The sequence below is a fragment of the Rhodnius prolixus genome, unplaced genomic scaffold (assembly GCF_049639745.1).
Source record: "Rhodnius prolixus isolate KJV_2025 unplaced genomic scaffold, Rpr scaffold_1, whole genome shotgun sequence".
In the NCBI taxonomy this organism is placed as follows: domain Eukaryota; kingdom Metazoa; phylum Arthropoda; class Insecta; order Hemiptera; family Reduviidae; genus Rhodnius; species Rhodnius prolixus.
The window spans coordinates 61,842,524-61,864,155 of NW_027411581.1; the positions used below are offsets into that span (position 1 = coordinate 61,842,524).

Consider the following 21,632-nt stretch of genomic DNA (forward strand, 5'->3'; position numbering starts at 1 on the left):
GCATATGTGTTTTCCCAGCTAGTGATTGACAGGTAGGAGCGAGACAGAGAGTAGGAGGAGGGCGGCCCCAGCTGAGGTGGTGGCAGTATGTTTTCTCCAGCCAATGAACGTCAGGAGGGCGTGGAAACTTATGCTCAGAGAGTTGAAGGAGGGCAGTCCCAGTTGGAGGGAGGCACGCAGTTAAAAGGAGGCAGACACAGCTGGAGAAGTCAGTTTTTAAGCAGTTTTTAATCGAGTTCTTAATGAGTTGTTAATCAGTTTTAAAGAGTTATTAGAGTTTAGAGTTATCAGTCAAGTTTATGAGTTAGTTTTGAGAGAGTCAGTGTTGCGGAGTGCTTCAAAGTTAGCTAATCAGGCGGTTAGTCAGTTAGTGAGTAGAGCTTTGTTTGTGTAGCAGAGACTAGTGCAATTCGGTGCAGTGCGGACCAGTGGTCAGTCGGGGAACAGTTTTGTGGCGTTACGTAGTGAGTAAGTAACAGTAAACTGTTGTGACTGTTGTAAATGGTGACTGTAATGAATAGCGTTAGTTGCTAGTAAATGTTAATGTGAGTAAAGGTAATGTATTAATAAATCAGGTTATTACTTACAAATTTAGCGAGTTTTATTATTTAATCAAACCTACATATTTAACGTAACTAGTGGCAGGCATTAGTTGTGTAAGTAAAGTTTTCTTAGTAAAAGGACAAGAAAAACTTTACAATATATTACCACCTTGTAATTGAAGAGCAAATATTCAATATTCGTCTTCGAACTCCCCCCCCCCCCAAAAAAAAAGATTAATCACTGATCTTCAGCCTTCAGCTAGTTTACCCGGGATTAAAAGGCACCATCGTTGCATTGTATGCAGCCTTTGACTCGGCTCTTATCCAAAGTGGAAAGCACTTTCCACACCACCACTCCACGCTTCCTCAAGAAAGTCTTCCGTCCGGTTATATCATTCACCAATCATTAGAATGTGTCGAGATCAAGGACACCTCCACTATTACACAAATAATCCCTTAGCGGGGATCTAGTATTGTGGAATTTCGCCGCAAAGAAAAACAATGTTTTTCAGTGTGAAAAGCTGATCCTTTCCATTTGTTGTTTAAAAGATTTAATTATATTAATTAAACAATACTAATTATAGTCCTTTAACGATGCCTAATATTTCTATCATTTATTTTTATGATTGACTATTTACACGGTGTTAAAAAATATTCAGAAATTTCAGGACTTCTGATAAATAAAATTAATTGACATTCATTTCCAGTAAAAAAAAAAAAATCTATCCACTGAAAAGAATAAAGCTTTTTAATTAAAAAAACCAAATCAAATAATTTGCTAACTGATTGGATTCTGACTGACTAGAAAGTTCAAAGAAGTAGTTCAAAAAATAAATAAGTTATTTACGATAAGATCCTTCCACCTCAATTCTTGTAAAAGACATCCTAACTATAAGACTATAATTAAAACAATCTGTTGGAGAAAAAAAAGTATCCCTAATGTTGGCAACTAAACAAAACCCTAAGTTCCCATTGTGTATACTTTTCTCTAAGTTGGCTAAACTAAGCTTTTTGCAAGTTTACGAACTTTTGTAAACAGACGTTTTAACGTCTAATTTGATTTCAACTGTGCCATTCTTTTAAACAATATCGTTAACATAACCATGATTATTTTCTTCTATTGTTAGAAGTTATCTTTCTAAGATACTATAATTTTAAAAAGAAAAAAAAAATAATGTCAGTTTCCATTACTCTCTCCTTTTACTAGGAGAAAATATAACAAAACACAAATATATGGAATTACCTCAAACTAAAATATGAAAATAGACTGTTTACAATGACTTATTAAAAAAAGTAGTGTAATATAAATAAAATTATTATAGTAGTGACAATACTGAAATGTAGAGAATAGTTAGCTATATAACTGAAATAAATTTATTTATTTATTTATTTATTTATTTATTTACAAGACGGGCAATCACCCAGTTACAAAGAAATATAATTTAAAATAACATTTAATAATAACTCAATATGTAATAATTATAGAATATACATACATCATACATTTATACATATATATATCGTAGAATAGAAATAAAGATAAAATAGAAATAATATATACACATAATTTACTTAATAGATAAACAAAATACTTCAAAATATGTACTATAAAATATACTTTAAAAATAGAAACTTTACTCAATTAATAAATCTTTATATCACAAATAACCGGTAAGTTTTCCCTAGTACCAATCACCGCAAAATCAGCCATTTAACAAATGTTTCAACTCGATCATGTTGGTGTTAAATATATCAAAATCAGCGGGTAGATGATTAACTTGATCCGCAACTCTTGGAAAATAACTGAACTTACGATAATTGGTACCATGGCACACTTTAGAAAACACTTGTTTTTGTCTAGTACCGTTTGTTGGCACGTGAAAATTTAACAATGATAAAAGTTCAGGGCAGTTTATATTATTATTTAGAATTTTGAAAATAAAATTTAAGTCTGTGGCTTGTCTACGAAACTGTAAAGTACTCAAACCAGTAAATTCCATTACGTCATCGTACGGTACCTCCGTCATGACTTTTGTCTCTCGATACCAGAGCAATCTTAGGAATCTTCTTTGAAGTGATTCAAGTTTGTTGACGTAAGTTTTCTGATAAGGAGACCATAAAGCAGAGCAGTACTCAAGAATAGGTCGCACCATTACTTTGTAAAGGATAATTATGGTTCTGACATCTTTAAAGTTTCGAGTAGATCTAGATATAAAGCCAAGCATTTTATTTGCCTTTGTGACTATGGAGTTCATGTGGAGGTTGAATGAAAGGTTAGCACAGAACGTAACACCAAGGTCCTTCACTACATTAGATCTACTTAGAGTTGCAGCATGAAGAGAATAATCGAAGTTTGTACACGTCCGACTACGATGATAGGATACTACCTTACATTTAGAGATGTTTAGGCTCATATCATTTTCATCGCACCAAACACTCAGTCTATGAAGAGAGTTTTGGAGGAGGAGAAAGTCATCCGCAGAGTTAATGGCAGTATAAATCTTTAAATCGTCAGCAAAAAGCAGAAAGTTTACTGAATTGAGACATGTAGATATATCATTGATAAAAATTTTGAATAAAAAAGGGCCAAGAATAGAACCTTGAGGTACACCAGATGATACAAGAAATTCTTCTGACATTAGTGATTTGTATTTAACAGATTGATGTCTTGCGGTGAGGTAGGAGTAAAACCAGTCAAGTAGTGATCCATGAATTCCACAATGGGATAGTTTATGAATTAGTTTGGAATGATTGACACGATCAAAAGCTTTGGCGAAATCGAGATATACAGCATCGACCTGCTTGGCAGTAACTAAGGCTCTCCGCAGATAGTCCTCAAATAGTAACAAATTAGTGAGCGTCGATCTACCAGAATGGAAGCCATGCTGTTCACTGAGGATGAGGTTGTCGAGTAAAGGTCGAAGAATGTCAATTACAGACTTTTCAAATATTTTCGCAATTGCTGATTGAATGCAAATTGGTCTATAATTTGTAACATCCCTCTTATCTCCAGATTTGTAAATCGGAACTACAAAACTTGTTTTTAGCATGTCCGGATAAATCCCATGTTTTACGGATTTGGTAAATAATGAGGCCAGAATCGGAGCCAGAGCAAGTTGACAATTTTTTAATACTGCAGATGGTATTCCATCAGGTCCTGTACCTTTCCTGATGTTGACATTAGACAGTTGTCTTAGTACATCTTCGGTGCTGAATTCTATCATTGAGATGTTCACTGAATTCAAAGATATCACATCTTTATTGGTTGCGGTATCTAGAACAGACTTATTATATACACTTGAGAAATACTCAGCAAACAGGTTTACCGTATCTTGGTTACTCGAAGAATAAGTGTTATTGAAGTGGGCAGCATCTGGAATGGCATTATTGTTTTTTTGCCTGTTGATATAGTTCCAGAAATCCTTTATATCACAACTTTCATTTATTGCTGATTCTACATCATGTATATAGAATGCATAATCCCGTTTAGTTAATTTTTTACATTGCGCACGTACCTTAGAGAAGTGCTCATAGTCCTTACGAAGTAGAGAGATTCTATATTGTTGATGTGCTGCTTTCTTTTTCTTAGTTGACGTTATTAACTCCTTTGAAAACCAATTCGGGTAGTCTGACTCGAAAATTTTCTTGCGCGGAGTAAATTCAGAGATTAATTCCGTCACAACTCGTCCAAACAAATCAAAGGCAGTATTTACATCAGCTGTACCTAGCACGTAATCCCAGTCGTAGTTGACTAGATAACTCGAAATTGTCTTGAAGTCGCAATTTCTATAATCAAAGACTAGATAAGGTTCTTTAAACACATTTTTCTCACAGCCTAGATTAAAGCTAAACTGAAGTGGCGGGTGATACCCTTCCTTTTTAAAGATGCTGTCATGAGCCAAATTAACTGCTATGTTTTTATCAGTAGAGAACACTAAATCAAGGAATTCACCTAGACAGTTTGTTATGCCATTTATTTGATGCATTTGAGCGTAAACATAAGTATCCACGACAAGTTGTCCCGCTGGAGGCAGAGATTCACAGGTGTTATCAGTTACATTTAACCAATTAACAGAAGGAATATTGTAGTCACCTACAATGAACGCTTTGTTGAAATTAGTTGACTGAAGTATATGTTCGATCGTCATGCAATGTTGTTGATAATCTTGCAGAGGTGAGGCAGGAGGAATGTAGACTACACCAATCAGTATGCATTCTGACTCAAACTTAAGTGATACAAATTTTTGCTCTATAGTGTTCGAACATAGCTTTAACTCAAACGATTGTATGTTCTTCCTAACAGCAATTAAGACACCACCACCAGATTTTTTACAGCTAGTATCACATGTTCTGTCCATCCTATAAACGTTATATCTATCCAATCCAAGTTCAGAAGTATTTATATCGGTATTTAAGTTAGTTTCAGTCAATAAAATTATATCGTATATACAGGAGTTGGCAAACTGTTTTAGTTTACATAATTTCGTTCTTATTCTATTTGCATTTTGGTAGTAGATTTGTAACTGGGTATTTAAAAGTTTTTTTTACTTACAATTTGTGGATGCCCTCTAACATATTTAATAGTTAAGTCAGTTTCTCCTGCTGTAATTCTTTCTTCCAACTTGATCCGTAATTGACGCAAGAGCTCTCTTTCCATTGGCGTTGAATCTTTTTTAACACGCACGTCACTTAGTTGTGGTACATTAGTAACCAACCGCCTTTGCCTGAATATTTTATAGGCTGCCGTTTTATTTTCAAATATTACTTTAAGTGGTCTAATTTTATTTTCAGATGGTTTACCTAGCCTAAAAGTAGTTAGCACAGTAGACTCACTTACCCCAGCAGATCTAACTAGCATTTCAACTTGATTCTTGTCGTTGCTTTTCTTTTCCTCATTATCTTCTCTATCCTCCTCAGGCAGGTTAAAAATAATTAGATTACTTTTTCTTTCGTCACGGTCCTCAAATTCTCTTACAAGTTTATCTTGCATAAAGATATCATTCGCATACTGGCAGTTACAGGTGTTACTTTGTTGTTTTAAATTTGCAATGTCTCTTTTTAACTCCATTATTAGATTTTTTAGAGAAGGTAGATCTTTTAATCCTATATTGCAATCATTGCAAAGGAATTTTAGTGTTCTTCTCTTTAAAGCCATACACTTAGCTTCAGAAGTAGACAACCCAGCACATGAAGAATGAACAAAACCATTACACCCATCACAAGTATAAACATTATCACTTGATTTCTCGTTATCCGCAATAGATTTGGAACAATAAAGACAATCTTGAACATTCACCATAGTTGAATAATATGTAAAACTAATGAATATTGGTGATGTAAATATTAGCAAGTGTTGATGGAAGGAAGGTTATTGGAATTATTTTTATATTTATATTTATAAATATAATATATTTATATTATATTTATAAATAGCAATGTTTTAGTAGTAATAGTTATTGGGTTATAGAAGGTTAAATTTTCGTGGGTTTGTAAATCGTTCAAATTTCAAACGTTTATATCCCTTTTCCTAGTGATCAGAATTTAATGAATTCTTTACTGAAATGTAGAGAATAGTTAGCTCTATAACTGAAATAAACAGCAATGTTTTAGACGTGATAGTTATTGAGTTACAGAAGGTTAAATTTTCGTGGGTTTGTAAATCGTTCAAATTTCAAACGTTTATATCCCTTTTCCTAGTGATCAGAATTAAATGAATTCTTTACTGAAATGTAGAGAATAGTTAGCTCTATAACTGAAATAAACAGCAATGTTTTAGTCGTAATAGTTATTGAGTTATAGAAGGTTAAATTTTCGTGGGTTTGTAAATCGTTCAAATTTCAAACGTTTATATCTCTTTTCCTAGTGATCAGAATTTTATGAATTCGTTACTTAAATGTAGAGAATAGTTAGATCTATAACTGAAATAAATAGCAATGTTTATTTGTGATAATAGTTATTGAGTAATAGAAGGTTAAGTTTTCGGTTTTTAGCTTTTAACAATCCTTATACTTAACTTTTTAAACTTTAAGTTTTTTTTAAAGTGTTAGGAAGATGTAGTTAACAAACAAAAATATTGATAAAAAAATTTTTCGAAGATCTAGAGCAGAATGACTGGCTGAAATAAGGGAATACGGGAGGCAGTGGGAGGACCGTACTGAAACACCTGCAGCACACCGCAACACTGCGTTCCCATATATCGTATATTTATATATAGGTAAAGATATTGCTTTGGTATGCACTACAACGTTGTATATGAGCCCTTTCATGAATACTACGCTAGTCGTGTATATTTCTACCACGTAAATCACACTATATCAATGCATATGAATGGAGGAAATGGCAGTAGTACGCACATTTAATAAAATTTTGTATTTGTAATGAAAACGAAGGTTAGTCCTTCTATATTGCATATTAATAACTTTTTATATTATATTAATAACGGAAATACGAGGATATCTTAATAAGCTGTCAAAACAATATTGTCTTTTTTTCTTAAGAGCAATACTTTTTGGTATGCGATGGCTAGAACCAACTAAGCCCAATATTTATCATTTTACTTGGCTCTATACAATTATAAAACCGCACAGCAGCCCAGATTAACGCCAGTCGTACACAGTCCATGGGGCTTACAACGTTTTTGGTTTATATTTCTGGTGAAAATCCAACCAAACATTTGATGCAATCGCAATAATTCCTCTAACTAACTTTACTGAAGAACAGTAAGAATCGTTTGACGTCAGATTTCTACGTTTAACTGAGTAAAGGGCAGTTAATGACCACTTTGGCTGTTCTACGTTGAGGTTCAACAGATAGCCATTAGGGCCTTCCACCTCCTCCTATTCGCTTATATCGATCTCTTTGCAGTTCTGTTGGACTCTCAGTTGTTCAAACGAACTGTTTCTACATCTTTCGTAAAAAAAAAGGAGTAGCTTTTTTTCCCTTTTTAAAATAGATAAGGAAAGTATTTCATTCAATCAAATTTTCAATTTCGATTTTACAACGAAAAAGTCCGTTTTTTTAGGGCCTGAGTCCGAAAAAGTGTGTGCGCGAATAGGATTTTTCATTTTTTTTTTTAAATTTTCTCTCAAAGTAAGGAAATACAAAGAATTTATATAAAAACAAAAAATATGTTATATTTATATATATAAATATACGTATTGAAAACATGAACATTCCTAGATTCAACATCCTAGAAACTATCAAATTTTACAAAAAATTGCTCCATTAATTCCATTTGGATGGAGTTAGCTAGTTGAGCTATTTAAGAGTTTATCCCAAGTTTTGAAATAAATGAGACTCCATCATGTTTCTATCCTGTTAAGGTATACATTCTACAAACGGTCGGAGACTTAAAAGTTTCGTATGGCGAAAAATTCTGCATACCCCACTGGGTCTCAGATTCTCTAAGTATGATTTGAACCAAATCAATTTTCTAAAAGAAATATAACTCTAAATCAGTTATATAAAAGAAAGAAAGATAACGAAAGACTAGTTAAGGTCTTCTAGTATCGAAAAAAGTAAGATGTTGATAGAAAAGAATAATAAGATTAACGTTTTAATTACTGTTTAGTTTATGATTAAATTAAAAACTATGCATGTGTTATGCGAATGATAGTTTTTTCGCTAACAATACAAGCTAAAAATATTACTACTTGCTACATCAACTCAAATAAGCAGTGAAAACTTTTCATAAAGACTGTGGTGGGAAGCTCATTTTCAATAAATTTCCCAACAAAAAAAAAACTTACTCTACATATTTGATTAACTAGACAAAAAATGGCAAATGAATTTAAAACAAAAATAAAACCTACCTGTAACACTCATCGAAGGTTCTACCACAGTAGGAACCGGGAACATGTACTCCCCTCTCGATGGGGACGTCAACTGTTCCTAGTCTGGTAACTGCTTCCACAGTGCCCAGAAACTTATATCTCAGATCAACCCTGAATGGTGAATTGTGTATCAAACGCAATGATAAGGTTATTGTGGTACTTTCAGAATAATATAGAGATGGTCCAGCAGCTTGGCCACACCAACCGCCTTCTGTCAGTGGGCGTCCAAGTTCCGTTACTTGTACATATCCATCGGGGCATCCACCATCGTATCGTCCCACATTGAATACGTCGAATATCAGCTATAACATAAATAAAAGTAAAATATTTTTAAAAAAATTACTGAGAAAAGTGAGGAGAAAATATAATAGGTAAAAATGTCCCCCCCCCAAAAAAAACTTTTAATGCATTCGCTGGATAAATTACTATAGTTAGAAAATATATGTACAATTCCAGTTAATAATTCCTAAGGGATTACCGCATAATTAGTTTGTGACCTGTTTCCATTTGACACAATACACAATAAAACATATCTAACTAAAACTGTAATACCAGGGGACCAACAATTTTTCACTTTTTAAAGTGAAGACCGAAAATTCCAGTAACCGAAATAAATAAATAAAAATTGGTTTAATTACTGAATTTTGAAAAATTTCTTTTTTAAAGTACCATATAAAGTGGTAGCTGCGAAACGTGATGTTACTTTTTTAGTGCGTACCTTGGTGAAAGTTGAATTTAATCGGGTGAAAAAACTTCCAATTGTGTCTCATGATTTAGAAAGCTCTCTTCTGACTCTTTAAATGGAACATTGTAAGAACAACAAGAAAAAAAAAAAATGGATGTCATATCAACGCATAACCTTTTTGCTACGCTACCTGTTTTTAGGTATTGGGTGTAGGAAGGTTATTTTTCTTACCACGACAATGTGGCTTAGGCTAAAACCATAATTTCACTAAAGGTACCAAAATGATGATGCAAACAGAAGCAATCATTTTGAAACTATGAGAGGATGGTGCCTACCATTTATTCTTCAGCTGCAATGAATAGCTTGGATAAAATATAATTACAAGAAAGGCTAGATTTGAGAGCAGCCTTACAAAGACATTGGCTGTAATGAGAAAAGTTGCGTTGCTTTGTATTTACTAGTTCACTAAAGGATATAAAATGGAAAAAGCACAGAGGTGGCTATTTCTACAGAATTGTTGATGTTTTTTTATAATTAAATTACTTTTTTTGCTCTCGTTATTCGAGCATTTGAAATAAATTTAAAATTTATGGTTTCTCTGCATCACAACTATCACTAGTATTTGGCTTTTTTTAAAGCCTTAAGTAATTAAAGGGATAAACTGTTCACTAATCAATCAATATTTCCGAATGTTTGCCCCCACCAAATGGAAACCCAATAGAAAAGGATTGGTATTGAGAGTGGAAATTTGTTGGCAAAGTGAGACGGCAGTGGACCAAGCGTAGTGGGAGTCGCCAAGTTTACCCAATTCGATTCAAAGCTGATTTCTTTTCCACCCCTCCCCTTGAACCTCTTTGTGTTTGTGTGTCAGAGAGTTCTTTTGGCTTTGCCACAGAGAGAGAAAATTTAGTTCAACAGCGACCCTGTCTGGTACAGACCCAAACCGCCAACCTCATAAGTTGACTGGAAAAAGATTGGCTACACATCACTCGCTATACTGAAAACAGCTTTGAGCCAAAAAAAAGGTAAACGGGTGAAACGAGAGTGAGTGGGGTGTGGAAACCACAATTTATACATCAACTTTCTTACCTATTTTCTGCAAACAAACAAACGCACTCTTTTGCACGAAAACTCTAAACAAACCAAACAAATTAATGGACTCTTTTGTTTTTGACAAGTTAATTGGAGAAAATATCTGCAAATTAGGATATTTTTAATAATTTACTACGACAACCCAACGTTTTACGTTTTACAACCTACAGCTAAACAGCCCACTGCCACTCTTTGCTGGCACTTTTTGTTAAGTTTCGTGTTATTATATTCCACAAATTCAGGTGACACTTTTTTAGCTCTATATTCTAATATGTAGTGTCTAGATTCATCACATCCTGCCAACAATTTTTTACGACCCAAAAAAAATACTTTTAGAACATAAGAAATACAGAGGCGAGGAAATCTGTACTTAAAATTATTTTTAAAACGATAAAACTCCGGGTGTTTCAAGTGCAGAGCGGGTTGGGGGAACGGAGGTAGTAACACATGTCAGTACTACGTCATAAAGTGTTATCTCCTACATCCTACATGGAGGAAATGGAAAAAAAACATTTAAGATGGCAGATCTAAACGATCTTTCGGCTCTTTACTTGTACTGTTATTTGAACCAGATTTCTTTTTCTTTTAATTTATCCATTATATTATTTATCATACGTTTGTTTCAATCTTTAGTTAATTTGTCGTTAAAGAAATCTGCATTGAATGGAGTAGAGGTTAATAGTACGGCAGTTCGACTATTATGCCTTCTTAAATGGGTTTTCTCCATTTCCTCCTTGTAGGGCGTAGGAGAAGACACTTAATGACGTCGTATTGACGTATGCGTTCTTACCTGGCGATCCCTTAACACGCTGAAACTTGACAAATATGTTTTGTCTACTTAAAATAACTTCTGCATCCCTTATTTTCTACAGTAATTTTAGGGCCGTAACAAATTTTCAGTGGGAATAAGGGAAAATTTTTAATAAATATATAGTAATTGTTTTATTACTTTACACATTTATAACCTAATTTTTTTTATAGAAATTAGCACATAATCATCTTCCTTGCAGAACGTAATCTACGCGAAGATTGTTGTCTCTGACAAGTAAGTTTAGGGAGGCATTTCAGCTGTTTTGGTGAACAATATTACAAACATATGTATAAAAAGTTTGCGAATATTTTTACTGTCGTATATCTAACGTTTTCTAATTCTAAAGGCCTGATAAGAGGACGAAATCTATACCTGACACGCCAAGAAAGACATAAGGTTCAATCAACCAATGGGACCAATCAACCAAGTGACGAGTCCCGCTTTTGGTCGATGGCGAAATAATAGAAGATTGACGGTGAGATGTTTTCATGGAAAAAGGAGCAATTTGGAGTTTACTACTCAAGACACAGCGATACACCACTGGTCTTTATCGAATCACCAGTCTTTTGGTACATGGACGCAATGTTAAAACCATTTAAGATATCCAAATTGAACAATCATGCTAGAGCCATTTTTTCACAAGGTTACCTTTTCGACTCTTTGTTCACAAGATATCCTCTTTACTACAAAGACATGTAGAAATTTTTTTTTCTCTCGATTTAAATTTAAAGTGTGAGGGAAAAGATGAGTCAGTGCATAAAACATGAAACAACTTTAGAGGAGCTATGTTGTCACCATTCAGTAAGCACAGGATAAGATACCACAAGTGAACAACGATCACTTCATTTAAAGCCCCAGGAATATTACAAAATGTAGTACCAATCATTGGGACGTTTCCCTTCAACACACTCAACTAACTTAAGCATTAACAACTGCAGTTTACAACCAACACATGACAGACCAATGAAATCTTAGCCAGCAAGATAGATATATGTATAAATATATATTCCCAGTTAGAAGCGTCAGTCTGCTAATTATTAACTTCGACTGACCTAATTTCGTCAATCATATACAGCTGAGAAGTTAGGTTTCCCCTAAAATGGACGATTCGATATAGAATTTTATTTATTAAATATCCTTAAATGGAATTAAGGAATGATTAGTGAAAATGTAAACTTTCAAGAAAATTTGTTACTCATATTGTGGAAATTGTATGAAAACCTCAGAGCAGTTTTCTTTTTTACCCCACTACCCGAGATTGCTGTGGTCGTTAGTAACTCTCTGGTGTTCTATATATATATATATATATATGTTTCCCTGATGAAATTAGGTTTAAAAGTTAGAAATTCTAGACACATTTCACCAAAAATCTTCCAAGTAAGTAGGAAGTAAAGGAAGAGAAAAGAAGAAAAAGTTAGTGGGAAATAAGACCTTTCTAAATGGTAGTAGAGCGGAGAGGGCGGAAAAGTTAGAAGTTGTCGAATTTTCCAAGAAAGAAAAGTTGGACGAATTCTATAGCATTCTATTGGAAATACACCAATATTTCCAATTTAAAAAGGGATCATATTTTTTTTTTGTATAATTTTCGTTTTATTTATAAAGAAATTATTATAAAAATAAAGAGAAACCAGGAGAAAAGTTAATAATATTAAGAAAACTTATTACTAAGAAGGAAATGCTCCAACAATATGGCTCTATTTTGCTATTTACCTGAACGATGGTGATGAGAGAAAAAACATTTTGGAACGCTTTTCAACTTTACAACCGGCACTTTAATGGGATAACACTCGTAACGAACCAAAAAGATCCCAAAAAAAAGACTTGTACACTTCCCAAAATCCATTTAAAATATTCAATAAAAGAGAAATGTTTATACAACAAAAGTCTGCACTTTTTCTTCAAACAATTAAAAAAAATGATTCATCACCATACCCAAGGCTTACTCCTTGAAATATAATGCATCTCTTTGAAGCCATCCATTCCGTGGGACTTCTCTCCTCAGAAATGGTAAAAAACTTCATAACCCCGACTTTACCCCTACAGTCTTTGTATTTACTTACATGAAAAACAAGCTTTAGAAGTGATAAAAGATTGAGGGTACCTAGTTCTGGGTTACAAACTGGAAGAGAAGGAAGCTCAAAAGATAAATCTTCGATTAATGTGGTCTTTGGTTAATTTTTTGGTGGAAATAGTTTTCAAAAATAACCAAAAATTGATATTTTTCAGCCAAAACTGCTTTGTACGCTTTCTGGATGAAGATAGAAGTGATAGGGAGTTAAAAAAAATGCACTCTGTCGACAGGAATCATCTTGTTTGTACAACTATTTGAAAGCATATTAATTTTAATTTTATTCTTTTTAGGGATAAAAACGGCTGGTTGATTTCTACTCAATCAATGTTTTTTGTTTGTTCAAATTATTGAATTAAATTCAGTTTTGGAAAGGGATCAATGGCTAGTGCAAGGAATTTGCACACGGAAATCACTTCTAGGATTCTCTTCTGAATCTCCAATACGGTGAGAATTAGCTGACCGTAACTAGAGCTATGCAAGAGGCAGATAGTACACTGAGAAGGCTCCATGTACCTGTGACCTCAATCCGCAGGCGGCTTGTGCCAGGGTAGTTAAATGTGGAATGTTTCTGAGTAATGAGCTGGCTGTTGGCAGGAAAAACGTCTAATGGACCTGAACTTTTTGAAGCTAGCATGGAGAACTTCGTAGGCGACGATAACTAAGCTTTTTTACTCTCTCCAAAAATTTTTTAAAACAGATTTGCTCAGCTTGTGTAAATATATTATAACTTCCTCTATTTCATTAATTTCGTCAACCGTGTTTGGGCTGTCACATCTCTTCCTGTTAACTATTTTTTCTTCTAATTTTGAATTCTGATGGGTTCCTCCTTACATCCATTTTTTCAAAACTATTTCTTTTAAGTAGTTTAAAAACAAAAAAATCCTTTTAAAAAAAAAAGTGGCCTTGATAAGTGGTAAGGATTTTGAACGAAACGGGAAATCATGACCTAAAGAAATACCTCTTCTTTCAAGTAATTAGAGACTGCTTAACAAGTGTACTTAATTTACGAATTTCAGCCATCATTCACCTAATGAACACATTTAAGAAAAGTTTAAAATTTTCTCCATGTTCATTAAAAGTTTTCTTGCGAGAGATTTCTTCTTGTACATCTAAATTAGAAACAATCTACACAGGAAATAGCGAGCTAATAAACCTAAACAAGGGACTTTTGATTACATTTAATAGAAACTTCCGTTTGAAAAGAACAGCTTCAATGTCGAATATATTTCCAAACTGTTTTTCCTCAAATCTGAAATACAAAATGTATTTATACTTTTATTATTTATGTTTTAAAATGTTTTTATTGTAAGGAGAGGAAAGCTTTGATTGAGCTTTGTAAGTTTCGACTTATCAACCTTAACAACATTGTGCAATTTAAGGTAATAAATTGATTCAGCTACAAATCAGAATACCAAAGAAAAAATGAAGTTCCCTTTTTCTTTGTAATCCACAACATTCGTAAGTGTGACTTTTGACTGTCTGTGATGATGGAAGAGGGCTCTTCATTAAAGATGGATAAACTTTTCTACTTTAAAGCGCCGACAGAGAACTTTACTTTCATCTCTCTCTTTCTTTCATTCAAGCATCCAAGAAATCCCTTAGAACTCATTTGTTATCATTATTTCAAACCACGTCACATCATTTACTCGGTAAATTTACTTTTTCTAAAACTAGTTTCTATTATATATATTTTTTTTAAGAATTTTAATGGAGGTAATCATTTTTCGTGAACATTTTTCCATAACAAAGAATTTTCTTTTGTTTTCAATCTTAAAAAAAAAAAAAATCATGTGATTACCCTCACATTTATTGAAATAAAAGTGGTTGGCATATTCTTGGTATGGTGTTGGTTAATGTTGCTGTATTAAATTCAAAAATCTCTGCCCACAGAGGGTTAACATGGAAGAAAGAAAACTAGATTTAAAGTAATAAAAGTTTATCCATTCTTAGAGGTGTTCTCATTTTTAGCTGAAAGAAGTAACAACAGTAGATGAAAAGACATAATTTGGTATCCCACTTGGTTTGAATTAAAATAAAATTATAAACTTTTAAAATTATTACGTTTTATCACAAGTTAAAAAATGAAAAAAAAAGAGACGGAGATGACAGGTCATGTCAACTAAAAGAAGAATAATCAAGGGGGGTGGCAGAGACAGAACTCTTCTGAATACCTCGCTATTTCGGTATCTCCAGAAGATGACTGCTGCATAACTTAGTAACAAATCCTCGGAGAATAAATTTGTTTAAATACTATTTATTGCATCCATCCAATTCGACTCTATTTAATTTTTTTTATATATATTGCTATTATAACAACGGACAGGTGTTGCAAGCTTGTCAAGTTTTGTGAAGTTCCAATTTTCACCGTAAATGAGATTGGTTAACGGGGAGAAAACGAGTTCATTAAATAAACAACACCCCCATCTCATTTTCCCTCAATTAATATTATTTTACAGAAATATCTTCTAAAACAACAACAAACCCGGAAGAAAAAGGTGATTGCAATTTAATTTATTTAATCTGTCGATAGCTTTTTTGGCACGAATCCATCATCACTGCTGTTGGTTTATTTTTTCCTTTCTTACACCCATTACACATTTTGCAGAGGAAATATTGCAGATTTTCTTTTTTGTTTTTAGTTTTCCCTGGAAATATTCGATGTACCCTGAGTATAATTAGTGTTTCTCACAGTTTATGAGTTTGTCACTGAATTGATTTTTCAGTTTATTGGTATTTTATCGATAAAAGGTTCTTATCGATTTTATAAAACAAAATATAATTATTGTATATAAATTACTTTAAAAACTATACTATTATTTATAAAAAAATTCGCAGGTAAAGGCTTGCAAGGGCCGTTATAAAAGACAGGTTAGGACTGGCTTTGCTGTAATATGTAATTTAAGCGTTAAGTAAGATCTCATCAGCTGCAAAAAACGCGTAGAGCTTTCAATGAAATTTTGTTTTCATGTTGGTACGCGTATCCATACAATACGTGTTAATCAATTTGTTCTGTCGAATGACATTCTTTATTAAGGTTTTTTTTAAAGTAAACATGATATGTGTATTTCAGTAATCAATGAAATTTTGTTTTCATGTTGGTACGCGTACCCACAACATCAAGTCAAGGTCGTGGGGCTATAAGGATAATTGTAGGCCTATTAACTGGGCCACTGCAGCCTGCAGAAAACACATGCATAGGCCTGACAGATGATAGTCTTTACAGGTTCTGTCAGGAAGATGAGGAAACGGCACTGTACGTGCTGTGTCAGTGTGAGGGGCTTGTCTGGGCTAAGGATGTTACTTCTCGGGGAAGAAAAACCAAGGCCTGTGAGCTTTAACCAAGAGTCGCTCTCCAGAATTAAGAGTCTAATTAAACGGACGGGTCAGGTGCTTTAGAGTGAGGGAAGCCACAATAGATCCAAAGGGGTCGCAGTGGCGAAGGCCTTAAGGGCCGCCCTATTAGAATCTTAATCCACAACATACGTGTTAATCAACTTCATCTGTCGAATGACATTCTTTATTAAAGGTTTTTTTTTTAAAGTAAACATGGTATGTGTATTTCGTTAAAAATGGATAAACTGAAATATCTTGACATCTTAATATTCTTCAACTTGGTCAGTTTAAAGACAAGGGAAATTCATCTAAAACTGGAAGGTTTTTAAGGGAGTGTGCTTATTTTATTTTCAATTGTCAAGAGATTGGCGGATGAATTTATACGTTTTCGTACTTTTTTAGTGGTGGAAAATTCAGTAAAAGTTCGTTATTAGGGGGAAACAAAATTGAGAACAGCAATAAAAGAAAGTCATATAAGTGAAATAATATTTTTTTCTGTTATTCTTACTAAATTTCCAAATTGAAGTTATTTCAGAAACACATGTTTGACCTACTTCTCTCTTAACCATCATGTATTGCTCGGCCCAGGAGACAGCTAGCAATCCAGTCAGAGCCCTCAATAGATCCACCCTACTAGCGAACGTAACAATGAACGTAATTTGTGAGTGTGAATGTTTGAGGGCGAGCTGGAGTCTAGAATAGTTATACACGCAACCACTTCACCCGGAGTGTTATCGGATCAAGTTATCGGATTATCGGAGCAAGTTTTGTACATATTCTAAGACTTGAGGATACCTACATAGACACCAAGATCCCTGAATACAGCTGAAAACCAAATTTACAAAACCTTCTATTGTTCATTTGGATTTGTAACTGAAACTGCAATTTAAGAAATAGGGTTACACACTTTTATAATATTTCTCCCTTCAGAATGGCGTTACTTAATTGAATCTTAGCACAGATAAGAAATTCAAAAAGGAAGGAGTTGTAAACAACTACATAAGTTGGGCGCCACGGTAGCTGAGCGGTCAGAGGCGAGACCTGTAAAACTAATATGTATGTATTGTGGGTACTGGGTTCAATTCCCGGTCTTAGGCCTTGGATTTTATTAATGGTTAATAAAAGATATTTACAGTAAAGTTTGTTTACTAGTCGCCTCCGTCTACGACACCTAATTGGTAGTTGGAGGTAAAGCCCACCTGAAAAAATAGGCAATTACTTTACTTTTTTACTACATAAGTTTGGAAAACTCACAGGAAAAGTTTAGCGCAGCACATTATAACTTTAAGCACGCCGAAAATTCAACGGACTAAACTATTATACTTTGGGAAGCCATAAAAGATCTTTTAGATTTAATGATGAGTAGAAATTTTTAAAAATTTAGTTATGGCACGATGATACTCAAAGATAAATCTCATGATGCTTCTAATTAACTTTCTACAGAAACTATATTAATTAATGAAGGATTACCAAACATCCCCAGCTTTCAACGAACTTTAGCTTTTAGTATTTTCAGGAAGTTAAAGGGTAAATTATTAGTCCTTCTTGCCTAGAATGAAGTGATTAAAAGTAATAATTACTCACCTGAACAATGTCTCCGTTATCATTCCCATTGGCAGTGAAGGTTAGATGACACAGATAAGGCAAGCGATCTTCTCTTGGTGCTCGTAAATTCATCGAATAGGTTCTACCTAAATCGCCGTAATATGTTCTATTGCACACTGAAAAGACCAAAATAGTAAGAAATAGTAATCTATTACATCTAATAACAAGAAATAAATAAGTCGTTAAGTATACAGCCGTACGTCTAAATGAGTTTAAGAATCCCGAAAAAGACCCATGAAGACCAAAATAAATTATGGAACACTAGACTAATGACTTTTTTTTTACGCTTTTCGACCAAGGATTTAGTTCAAAAAGCATTTTCGAAAGTAACACTGTTTTTGGAAAGATTGTATGTGAAATAAATCGAACCTTAGGCCTATCGTCAAGTTGGTTTTTCTAAGTTTTTAGATTACGTGCTTAGTTCAAAAGTAATTGTTTGTAAAGGCACTGGACACAAAAATTTACATTTAAAGTCATCATACTGTTAACATTTACAACATTATTTTGTATCTTTAATATTTACAGTATCCGCAAACCTTTGGCGATTCTATGGCAGATCGAGCTCATAGCAATTCAGGTAAAAAGTTCAACAGAGGAGGAATAACACTTTTCCAATTATGTTTTTGATTGGTTTGCTACAATGTAGGTGGGGAATAGAGTGCATTGTATCTACAACATGTCAGTCAGTTTATTAAAACTGTCCTTACGGCTTCGGAAGGTTAAATTGATTTATCATAGATTCGCTTGCAAGTTTTGGTGTTCCCCTGATGACGTTGGTGGCACATTGACATTTTGTTTGGAGTTCCTCTGTGATCGTGGTTTAGTAAGCAGCCTCCATGGTTTATGTTGCCCGTTAGTTCAAGAATTAACACGGAATAAATTATGTTGATTAACCGCCGGATTTGAGTAACGCTCCGAGAGAGAATGAATATTATTAATAGAGTAATTGGCGGGCTCGTTAGTAGTTTGGATAATTAGAAATGTAAATATATCACATTTTACAATAAATACAATACAAATTACTATACTTTTATAGGAAACTGATTTGATTCGGGGTTCTTATAAAAGCGCTACACCAAACTTTCTCTAAAGTGCACCTTCGCAATATATTTCTGATTCCTGACCCAAAATGTAAAGTAATATTTAGAGTCAATCGCTGATTTTTTTTCTCGTCATTACATATGGTTTTTTTTTTCTGACTGGTTATGGATTTTTATTCATAATCAGAAGTTAAATTCATCAGTTGGGCACAGAGAATTTAACTTTGGTTTTGTTATATTTTTGCTACAAAATCAACTTTAAATTTACATTTTTATTAGTGTATATATAAAATCCTCTCCCACATTCCTTAATATCAACTTTTTAATTATTATGCTTCCCGCATTAAAGCATTTCCCGAACGGTGTGAAAAGTCTCTAAGGTCGGCCAGGTGTCTCTAGAAGTCTAGACCTAGACGAAAGTTCAGTCAAGAAACGAACAAATTGCGAAGGAAGCTGATCTTTAGAATAGTACTGCAGCTGCTTCCAATTGAAGAAGGCCAAATCAGAAAAAAGATATATTCCACAAAAAAATTACTGGCCTGAGAAGAATTTCAGAAATAAAACATCTGAGACTCTACTAAAGATAGTGATAGACGAGGGCCAAATTAAACTTGGTCGCTAGAATAGTACCTGTCACAGTACTGATGTTGTACTAAATTCCTGGATTAAACTTGGCAAGCTGTACACACCAAACTAAAGATCTACTTGTAAACTTTTCAACATGACCAATTCAACAACACACCAATGCAAGTAGCCAAGAGTGCCTATTTCATACGCAAAAGACAACACACAAACAAGACGTCACCGAAATCAATAGACAATCTGCATTCCTTAATTCACAAACCGACCTTAAAACACTTCATATGATCTGAACGTTTCATTTAACCTCAAACCAATCACCTGAGGGTTATGTTTACAAGAATAACTAAGACGCAATTCTTTTGTATCTTTACTTAGATAAGTAAATATATTACTTTTCTGATTTTTTTATAATTACAGATTTGATTATTTGACATAACAAAATGAAAGGTTAGTAGAAATCTTAAACACTAATTCAATCTTTTCTTTTTTCATATTCTAAATTTTGACTTATCAAAAATATAACTGAAAACTTTAAAAACATGATTACTGATAAAAGTAATCTATCCAAGGCGTACACCATTTTTTTGATAATCAAATGAAGTCTGATAAAATCTATGTAAGTGGGAGTAAACATTTCAACATAAAAATGATACTTTATCATCATTTATGATGGATGAAAAGACGTACATAATTTGTCAGAACGTTTAATAGCTATGGCGGATAAAATTTTAAATTGTTTTCTGAAACAACGTTGTTTTAGTCTTTTTTTGTTTAATTCAAAAAATAGCTTTGTCTATCTTCCATAAAGCAGAGAAATACCTACCGCTGTTAGAATTATGGTTAGGTCTGTCAACATCGCATTTTTTTTTTATTTATTTTTTTTAATGTTTAAGGCGCGTCAACATCTAAGATTATTGGCGCCCGGAGCTTTTTTCAGTGCACTGCTGGCCTCCGGACAGTGTTCTCTCGTTACAGACAACACTGTCCATCTCCGAACAGTGAGCTGTAAGAAGCTCCTAGGAAGAGAAAATCTAAGGGTCAGCAGCTGGATTCGAACCCGGGACCTCCGCGTGGGAGTCCAGTACGCTAACCGCATAGCTAATCCCTTCCCTAACATCGCTGTTATTCAGTTTTACATTTTTTTTCCAATTTTGGGTAATTATTCATCTCAGATACTGATTCATTAGTTTGGAGTAGAGTGTAACTCCAATTAAGTTTTCGTAGCACAATACAGTTTTGTTAACTCAGACGGCAGGTGTAGAGTGACGGTAACTTGTTGAAGTCAAGTTCTCGTTAAAAAAAAAAACTGCTCACTCTATCTCTGATTATGGATGAAAACCAGAAACTGTTAAAACCTTGCGTACTACGATGGTTAAAAATCAACGATACTTTCCGAAATAACTAAAGACTATAATTAAAGACAGAAATTACTGTAACAACATTTCTCATTCAAGTAATCCTTACCAAAAATAAGTAATCAGTTTTCTTACCTATCTACAAACTGTCCAGACATTGTCCCAACCTATCCATTTTTTTGAAACGTAATTAGACATTTTCAAAAACAAAAGCAACTATCAGGAATCAAAAGAAAGATCGAATAAATTATTTCACATCTCGACACGAACTTGGAAAAAATGAAACAATCACAGAATTCCCCAACATCTCCTCACCCACTTAAGACACTAGAATTTATTCCCATCCTCCTTCTTAACCTTACTTCTTCCCTCAGCACGTTCACTGTTAAATATTCAACAATGAACTCAAGGCTTCAAAGCCTTTAATTTCTTTCTAGCTTTGAAAGGTATCCTGTGAAGTACGGGACAGCAGTTTCCTAAAACGATGGGAGGAAATAAAAAAATAAGCAAAAAGGTTTTGTTTTTTTACCCTATTTCTTTGATACTTTGTTAAGTTTTAAGTATGCTAAAAGTTAGTTTAAAACCTTGGTAGCAGCAAATAATTAAGCAATAATTCTTTATTTTATCACTGCAAGACACAAACATAGTTGCTTAATAGAATCACATGACTGTAGTAGCCATCAG

At 33.6% G+C, this 21,632-nt stretch overlaps 2 protein-coding genes across 5 annotated transcripts in view; both read right to left on the bottom strand.

The window, feature by feature from the left end:
* The window catches only part of LOC141446030 (uncharacterized), a 95,928-nt gene that overhangs the window by 70,547 nt on the left and 3,749 nt on the right, over nucleotides 1-21,632 (bottom strand). For 2 of the 4 annotated variants that reach the window (XM_074112370.1, XM_074112369.1), the window contains exons 3-4: nucleotides 17,951-18,087; nucleotides 8,354-8,676 (exon numbers count right to left, since the gene is read on the bottom strand). In XM_074112370.1, coding sequence (XP_073968471.1) covers nucleotides 8,354-8,676; nucleotides 17,951-18,087 — 460 coding nt within the window. Of the gene's footprint in view, nucleotides 1-8,353; nucleotides 8,677-17,950; nucleotides 18,088-18,999; nucleotides 19,309-19,641; nucleotides 20,026-21,632 lie in introns of those variants that run through there. The other 2 variants (XM_074112372.1, XM_074112371.1) reach the window with 2 other exon arrangements.
* On the bottom strand, nucleotides 1,949-5,886 carry LOC141446032 (uncharacterized). The gene is made up of 2 exons (XM_074112373.1): nucleotides 5,380-5,886; nucleotides 1,949-5,266 (listed from the first exon to the last, which is right to left on the bottom strand). The coding sequence occupies exon 2, from the start codon at nucleotides 4,898-4,900 to the stop codon at nucleotides 2,246-2,248; it is 2,655 nt and encodes an 884-aa protein (XP_073968474.1). The 5' UTR covers nucleotides 4,901-5,266; nucleotides 5,380-5,886; the 3' UTR covers nucleotides 1,949-2,245.